General features: G+C 67.0%; 1 protein-coding gene across 1 annotated transcript in view; it reads right to left on the minus strand.

Moving 5' to 3' along the window:
• The window catches only part of MNEG_1425 (nucleotide binding protein, putative), a gene marked incomplete at both ends in the record, with an annotated part of 15,652 nt that overhangs the window by 2,755 nt on the left and 4,980 nt on the right, over nucleotides 1–7,917 (minus strand). The window contains 11 exons of the mRNA XM_014050088.1: nucleotides 1,037–1,091; nucleotides 1,454–1,816; nucleotides 2,053–2,181; nucleotides 2,449–2,633; nucleotides 3,045–3,159; nucleotides 3,432–3,526; nucleotides 3,957–4,107; nucleotides 4,381–4,599; nucleotides 4,832–5,117; nucleotides 5,567–5,769; nucleotides 6,352–6,926. Coding sequence (XP_013905542.1) covers nucleotides 1,037–1,091; nucleotides 1,454–1,816; nucleotides 2,053–2,181; nucleotides 2,449–2,633; nucleotides 3,045–3,159; nucleotides 3,432–3,526; nucleotides 3,957–4,107; nucleotides 4,381–4,599; nucleotides 4,832–5,117; nucleotides 5,567–5,769; nucleotides 6,352–6,926 — 2,376 coding nt within the window. The remainder of the gene's footprint in view (nucleotides 1–1,036; nucleotides 1,092–1,453; nucleotides 1,817–2,052; nucleotides 2,182–2,448; nucleotides 2,634–3,044; nucleotides 3,160–3,431; nucleotides 3,527–3,956; nucleotides 4,108–4,380; nucleotides 4,600–4,831; nucleotides 5,118–5,566; nucleotides 5,770–6,351; nucleotides 6,927–7,917) is intronic.

The following is a 7,917-nucleotide window of genomic DNA, read 5'->3' on the forward strand; positions in this document are numbered from 1 at the left end:
GGGGTCACCCGCCACTCGCGCCGCGACCGCCATCCGCTCGGCCGCGCCGCCTCGCGCGAGCGCCTGTCATGGGCAGGCGTGTGAGGGAGCAAAACGAGCATTCAACGGGCGACGGGATGAGCGCGTCAATGCGACGCGTCCATTCTGGGATTCCCCTCACGCACGCGGATCGGCTGCCTTGCACTCAATCCGAATTTGCGCCCAATGCAGGTGCCGCACGCAGTGGCATACGCCGCTCTGGTTCCCCGGCTGCGCCAACCGCACCACCAAAAACGCAGACCTGGGTGTAGGCGCGCCACTCGTCTGGGTGCAGCAGGTGGCCCCTCGACCGCAGCCGCCCGATGTGGCGCAGCAGCGGCGCGAGGCGCCCGTCAAAAGCGGCGCCGCCGCCTCCGCCGCTGCCGCTCCCCGCCGCCGCCGCCGCCGAGCCCTCCCCGTCCTCCGCGCGCGTCGCGTCGCCCCCGAAAGGCGTGTGCGTCGCGGCGCGCGCGAGCGCCGGCCGGCCGCTTCCTTGGCCGCGGAGCGGGCCGGCCGTGCCCGCTGCAAGACCACGCGGCGTCGGGGCCGGTGTGAGGCGGTCCTGCTGACTCAGCGAGCCGGACGAGCCGCCCAGGGGGTACGAGGGTGCCCCGGCTTCACCGCCGGCGGGGGTCGGGCTTGTTTCCGCGCTGATGGGCGCCAGGGCGCCTGAGGAAGGGTGCAGCCCGAGGCCGCCCTGCGCCCAGCCCCATTCGTCGCCGCCGCGAGCGGCGGCGGCGCGTGCCAGTTGCGCACGGGCGTCCCTGCGTGTGACATGGGAGGGTGCTGCCCGTCACACATGTATATGTGATCGTCCCATTAGCAGAAGCCTCTGCATAATGACCCGACTCACGAACCGCGCTACAAGCTCAAACAATTCTCGGGCGCTGGCACTTCATTGCCTTTCATGCGCCGCCAGGCGCGAGCGAACCCAAACTGATATCAGCACGGTCAAAGTCGGTCAAACAACGCGCAGGTCGCGCGCCGGAACACCTGGGCAGCAGGTTTGAGAGCTCACGCTCCACATCGTCGTCCTCCTCGGTGGAGGGGCTGCTGATGTAGAGCACAGACTCCTGCCAGTGTCAACGTGTGTGTTTGTGTATGCGTGTTTGTGTGAATGCATGTTTGTGTGTATGTGAGATAGAGAGAGAGTGTCTGTGTGCTTGTGTGCTTGCGTGTGTGTGCTTGCTTAATGAGTGTATGACAACAGATTGTGTAAAGTGTTTGACCCTGCAAGGGCGGGCGTCAAGACTTGCGTCAGTATGCAGGGGTAAAGATCTTGATGCTGAAGGGAGCAATTGGCACTCTTGGGTCAGGGTGCATCACATACGACGATTAAAATATGACACCTTGCCTTGCTCTGCAAGGGTCACCTCGCCGTGCGCCTCATCAGGCCCCTGCTCTCCCAAACGCCGCGTAGCACCGCGCGCCGCACCTGCGACAGCCCCAGCTGCAGCGCCAGCCGCAGCAGCAGCGCCCACGGCCGCCGCATCAGCAGCGCGCTCCCCAGCGGCTTCGGCGGCGCCAGCCCGACCAGCGCCCGCGGCGGCAGCGGCGACGCCTGGGTGTCACCCGCACCGGTGGCCGCGCCAGCCGACGCAAGCGCGGCCTCGAAGGCCGCGCCCGCAGCCGGCGGCGCGGCCCCGGGGCGATACGAGCCGGGGGTGGCCGGCCACGACGCGCCGGGGGGCGCGGGCGCGTGGGCGGGGGAAGCGCCGCTTGGGGGGCCGCGGCGCTCCGACAGGAGCGACCGGACGTGGGACAGCCGCGCGCGGTAGCTGGGGCGCCGGTCCGCGCCCTGCGGCGGAGGGCGGCCAGCGGGGGCAGGTGTGTGGGGCGTTGGGAGCCAGCGGGGGGGGGGGCTCTGAAGGCGGCGCTGCCTGCAGTGGCACGCAGTCAGGACGTGCCTGGCATCTCAGGGAGAGGATCAAACTCGCGAGGACGCCTTGCCTGGGACACTGCAATCCTTAGGGTTGGCGCCAAACCTGGGCTGTCGCTCAAGCTTGAGCTGTCGCGCGAGCATTTTGAATTCACCTGGCAGGTGTCGAGCAGCGCCAGGGAGCCGTCCCTGAGGGCCGCCACCAGGACAGACCCTGCGCCGATCGGCCCCGGCAGCGGCGCCCAGCCGATGCCCAGGGCTGACCCTACCCGCTGCATGCAGACCTGCGATTTTGCGAGGGGGCGCACCCAGGTGGATGGGTGATCGATGAGCTAGAGGCGGTCAGGCTTGCGAGGGGGGAAAAAACAGGAGGGCGACGAGGGCAGGGACGCGCGCGCCAACCCCATATCTTGGTGCCAGACAAGCAAGGGCGACGCCAGTCGCGACCGGCGTGGCCGGAAGCACACTCCGCGGATAGAGCAAGTACGCATGATTGTGCGCCCCCCACCCCTGCCTAAGCCCCCGGCCGCGGCCGTGCCCGCCCCCGTCACCTGCGGCGGCGCGACGCCCAGGCGCAGCCTGAACCCCGAGTCCACCTCGACGACGCCGAAGGCGCCCCCGGCAAACATCACGGCCAGGCGCATCCTGACGTGAAGGTCCAGGCCCGCGTCACCGGAGGGGTGCAGCAGCGGGCAGGGCGGCGGCGCGGGCGCCATCGCGCGCACGGCACCCATGCCTGGAGAGAGGACGCGATGGGAGCGGTCGCATGGGAAGCGGGGGCAGCAGGGTCGATGCACGTCGGTTGCTAATGGCGGCGGCGCTGAGACATAAGATGCTGAGACAAGGTGGCACGTTCGGGTAACCAATTAATACAGGGTTGGGGTCGGGCCGTGGGCGTGCCAAGGGAGCGAAGGCTGTGCGCTCGTTGGGCAGAGGGGCCCAAGATGCGACACCGCCACCTACGCTCACTCTCGCCCACGCAGGCAGGGCTCACGGGCGTCACTCAGAGACAAGTAGTCTGCCGGGACACCTTTCAACTCATCGGCGGCGCTTTGACTTTCGTTCCCTGTTTGCGGCGCCCGTCCCAGCAGACGATGGGCATGGATAGATTTGGCATCCAGATCCGTGATGGGCCGCCCTCTCTCACCTGTGTTGATGGCAGAGCACTTGCCAGTCGCGGTGTCCCAGCACAGGACCGTCCCCTCGCCGTCACCCAAGAACAAAACCTGCCCGGCAGCTGCCACGCAGGTGCCGAGGAGGTCCTGCCAGGGCGCATGAGTGTGTGAGGGCAGACGGGCGTGGGCAAGCGGCGGGCTGGAGGGCACGACGGTTGGTAGCTTGTGGATGGCCACGGTCCAAGCAAACCTCTGTTATTGTGGGATTGCACTGGGTTGTTGAATGATATGAAGCCGTCGCAACCCCAGGCCAAAGGGGCCAAAGGGGCCTGTCGACCCCATCTCAAAGGCGGCTGCGCAAGACGTGCCCAGATGTGCGCATGGCAGCAGCCCCTCAACCCCCGCCCTCGCGCGAGCACCTGCGGCTGCGGCCCTGGGCCGGGGGCGGGTCGCTTGGGCTTGGAGTCCGTCACCTTCCGGCCTTGCACAGTCAGCAGCCCAGAGCGACCGTCGGCTGGGTTGGGTGATGATCGTGGCAGTTTGGTGTGGGAGGTGGCATTGTCAGTGGTGGTCGTGGTGATGGTGTTGGTGGTTGTGATGGTGGTGTGGTGGAGGCAACGGTGGCTGTGCTGGTGGTGGTGGTGGTAATGGCAGAAGTTCGACACCCCAGCTTAACATGACGGCCGAGGCGCCTCACACAACCATCAGTTGTTGGCTGGGCTGTACAGGCATGGTGCCGGCTGCGCTGCAGCCGTTTTGTGAGGAGCCAAGCTCGGGCCATCGATTGCATTGGCGCACAATCGATTGCATCGGCTCAGGCAGCGACGCGGTCCCAGCCCAGTTTTGGAACGCGCTCACACGCTTTGCTTACAGCACCCGGTCTCCCATCCACACCAACGAGGTGGTGGCTGGGCTGGCTTCCAGGAATTCTGCTCGCCACTCACTCAAAGCAAATGCCAGCCGCTCCTCTGGCATGTCGGCTTCGGGCGCGCCCGCGGGCCTCGCCGGCGCCGCCGCGTCGGAGGGGTGGTTTGACTGGTGCTGCCCCGACAGCGCCGCGCGCAGCAGGGGGGCCGTCGTGGATGACATTGCAACCTGGGATATGCAGGGGTTGCCAGAGGGCCCAGGTGTCATCAGTCGCTAAACTCAGCCCACGAAATGGCAGCTCAACAAAGACTGATGTGATTACCTCCAGATGTGCATTTTTTTGATGAGGCCTGCGGCGTCAGCCCTTGACGCACACGCGTGCACGCACTTGTGCACAGCCACACCACTTTGCGTTGACTGCGCGTCACACGCAGATCGCCTCGCAGGTTACGAGTCTTGCCGGTGAGATCAGATCAGATCAGGTCAGATCATACGGCACACCTGCATGCTGAGCATCGTGTTCAGCGACCCCCGCATCGCGTCACCCGCCGCGCCCCGCCGCCGCGCGCCGCGCCGCATCGACGCGTCCGGGGAGCTGGTGCTCGGCAGTGGGAAGCCCGACGGCCCCGCGTCCTCGTCTCCCAAGCCGTCCGCGCCGAAGCCCGCGCCACCTGCGCTGTCCGCGCCGCCGTCGCGGCGCCATGACGTGTGCGGCGGACCCTGTGTGACGTCCCAAGGAGTCAGGAGGGAAAGCAGAGGGCGAAGCAGAGGACGGGCTGTGCTGTGCAGAAACAAGAGCCAGGGCCACACGTGCCAGCATGAGTATTCGGACCAACAGGTGCAGATTGCGCTGGTCTTTGAGAGCCCATGGTCGCGCTTGCTAGCACGCCGGCATCGGGGGACGCCGGTCAACGTCGGTCAATGCCGGTCAAAGCCGGTCAAGACAGCTCACGCTCTGCAGCTCCCACGGCGCCGTCGCGTCCGCCGGCAGCGCCCAATCAGCTGCGCCGAAGGGCAGGTCGACAAAACGCAGCCGGTGCGGCCGCGGCAGCGACCCGGGTGGCGCGGGGCCGCGGCCCTCCTGCTGCTCTTGCTGCTGCTGCTGCTCGTGGACGCCTGTGGACCAGAGCTCCGCGGGGGCGCCTCTGAACACCATCAGAAGGTAGGCGCCCGACGGGCTCGCGCGCAGAGCCACCAGGGGGCCGGCGTCGAGGGCCGTGTTGCTCCGAAACGCGACGCTGGGGGGAATGGGGCGGGGGAGGGGCGAGGCGAAGGGCGGCAAGGGGTGGATCGGAGGCGTGGCGGGTTGGCCGGGTGTGCGGGGCCCCCCACCCATTGCGCAGCTGTGCCGGCATTGCATAGGATCTCCATACCCTCCCGGGCCACACTGCAGGCGCAAGAAACCGAGCGTGGAAACGCCTGCTGAGTTGCTGAAGTCCGCACATGTCGTAGTTGTGCACGCTCACCACATGCTGACGCACGTTGCACGCATGCAGCACCCGCACGCATGCCCACTCAGGCGTGCACAGCCGCTGCGTGCGGACTCTTGGAAAACTTGCATACTTATACAAACATGCGATACATGGGGCATATGCACACACACACACACACACGCACACACACACACACACAACCCCCCCCCCAACACACAACACACACAACCCCCCCACATGCACAACACACACACCTCCTGCGAGTTATCATGCACGTCAGCGCCACGATGTTGCGCCACCCCTGGGCTCCCGCGCCGCCGCCACCCCCGCCGCCCGCGCCGCCGCCGCCGCCGCCTGCGCCGCCGCGCTCTGCTGCATAGCTGGCCAGCAGTGGCAGGGGCCCGAGCCATGCGATGCCGCGGACTGGCTCCCGGTGGACTGCCAGGGACAGGGCCACCTTGTGGCGATGTGTGTGTGTGTGTGTGGTGTGTGTGCGTGGTGTGTGTGTGTGTGTGTGTGTGGATGTGTGTGTGTGTGTGTGTGTGTGTGCACGCACGCATGTGCGCGCACATGTGAGAGTATGTGTGTGTTTGGGGGCGCGGGGAGAGGTACGCGTGTCTGTGTGTCGAAGCCTGAAAGCTGGAACTTGTGAACGTGCTCGATTGCACGTCGTGGGTACATGCACGGTTGCAACAAGCTCAGCCGACGCGCTACCACCGGTGCATGCACAAGCCGCCGAGCGGCCATTGATGAGGGCCCCAAACGTGTTCCTGACAGCGCCGCACATTGGAGCCGCTCGGGGGCGCCAGCCCCCGAGCAGGGCAGCTGGGTCGGGCGCTACAACCCCAGGCGTTCCGCAACAGCCAAGCGGGCAGCTTCATCCTAACTTCCGTGTCTGCTTCATCTCCAACATGCACGGGACGTAAACCAGCATCACCCATGCCGCTGACGCGCCACATGCTCGATCCCACCAACGTGCATCCACGATGGGTCGCCGCCGCCGCGCCCCAACTCCCATCCCAATCCCCGCCCCACCCACCTCGACAGACAAAGGGTTGACCAGCCCGCGCTGCACCACAAACACCTCGACGCTGCCGCTGACCGTGCCCGCGGCGCCAAGCAGCACCTCATGCAGCGCCTCAACCCCCTGCTCTCCGCCGCCGTCGCCGCCGCCGCCGCTGCCGCCATCACCCTCCGCTCCGTCCACCCCAACTGTGGCGAGAGGGGCCGACAAATTGTCACCAGACGCCGCCCGCGCCGCGCCGCCGCCGCCGCCGCCACGAGGCGCGAAAAACGGCGTGCTCGCCCCGCTGCTGGTCGGGGACAGCAGCGGGAAGCTGCTGCCGGTTGCGAGGCCAGCGCCGCTGCCCGCCCGCCGCGGTGCGTAGCTCGCCCGCTCGGCGCCGCCGCCGCTGGAGCCCGCGGCGCCGCCGCCCTGCGCCGCGGCGGCGGAGGCGGCTGCCGCCGCCTCCGTGACCGCCTCCGCCGCCGCCGCCGCGGCCGCATGGCCGGCGTGTGCGGAGGGCAGCAGCAGGGGGCGGGGGTGCATAGTGAAACAGACTATGCCGGAGGGCAGGCCGTGCAGCAAGCCGGTCAGCTGCGGCGGCACGGCTTCTGGGGAGGCACGAGAGAGGGACGCCTGCTGCTGGACTTGCTGCTGCTGCAGGTCGGAAGGTGAAGGGAAGGAAGGGGTGGGGTGGGGTTGCTGGACATTGGAGGGATGGCGCACACAGGTGCTGAGTGTGGGTCTGTGTGTGCTCACATGTGTGTATGTGTGGGGTAAGAGAGGTCAGGTTTGAGCAGCAGGAGTGCCGTAATTCCCTCTGGCAACCACGGACTGCGACAGCGCGACGGACGTGGGATATCGAGTCAATAATCTGCCAGAATGGTCTGATCTGACCGTGATCTGAGATTGCGCGCCGCGCGCCTGTATGCTCTGCGCCATGAACGTGATGGGCGTGTCCTCGGTGCTGGTGACAAACCCCTTGCGGGGAAACCTGGGGTTCGGGGATTGTTGCCGTAGCCCAAGAGGTTGTGGGGAATGCGGGTTCAGGGCGCCCGTGCTCCAGGTGGTGGGCGGCGAGAGACGCCGCAGAGGCGCTCGACTCGAAGCCTCGGTGCGAAGGCGACCGCATTCACCACGCAACCAGGCAACAGGATGGCGCGGACGGCGGCGAGCAACCCTCTTGAGCAAGGTCCCAAGATGGCGGCATGTGCCATGTTTGCTCCGTGTACAAGCTTTGGGAGAGCAGCACACAAGTGGGCAAACAATGGCAGCGGGAGCAGCTCACTTTGGCACCGGAAGGTCCCACTGCCAAACGCGGCCATCAGAGGACACCTGCGGCGGTGGGCAGCCAGGTGCATGTGGCCAGGGCGGCACTGTTGTGAGTGTGGGCTTGGGGTGGGGATCGTGGGTCATAGGGGTGAGTCAGGCAGTGTGGGGTGCGGAGATTGAGATGCGCTTGTGAAAGTATATGTGCATATGTGTGTGTGTCTGATAGGGGCTGGTTGCAAATGGAATGCGACCGCTAGAACCACTCGCCAGCAGCACCGTAACCAGTGCATGTTCGGGCAGCGTGTTCGGGCCGCACCCCCCCCCCCCCCC

The sequence above is a fragment of the Monoraphidium neglectum genome (assembly GCF_000611645.1).
Source record: "Monoraphidium neglectum strain SAG 48.87 unplaced genomic scaffold scaffold00142, whole genome shotgun sequence".
Taxonomy (NCBI): domain Eukaryota; kingdom Viridiplantae; phylum Chlorophyta; class Chlorophyceae; order Sphaeropleales; family Selenastraceae; genus Monoraphidium; species Monoraphidium neglectum.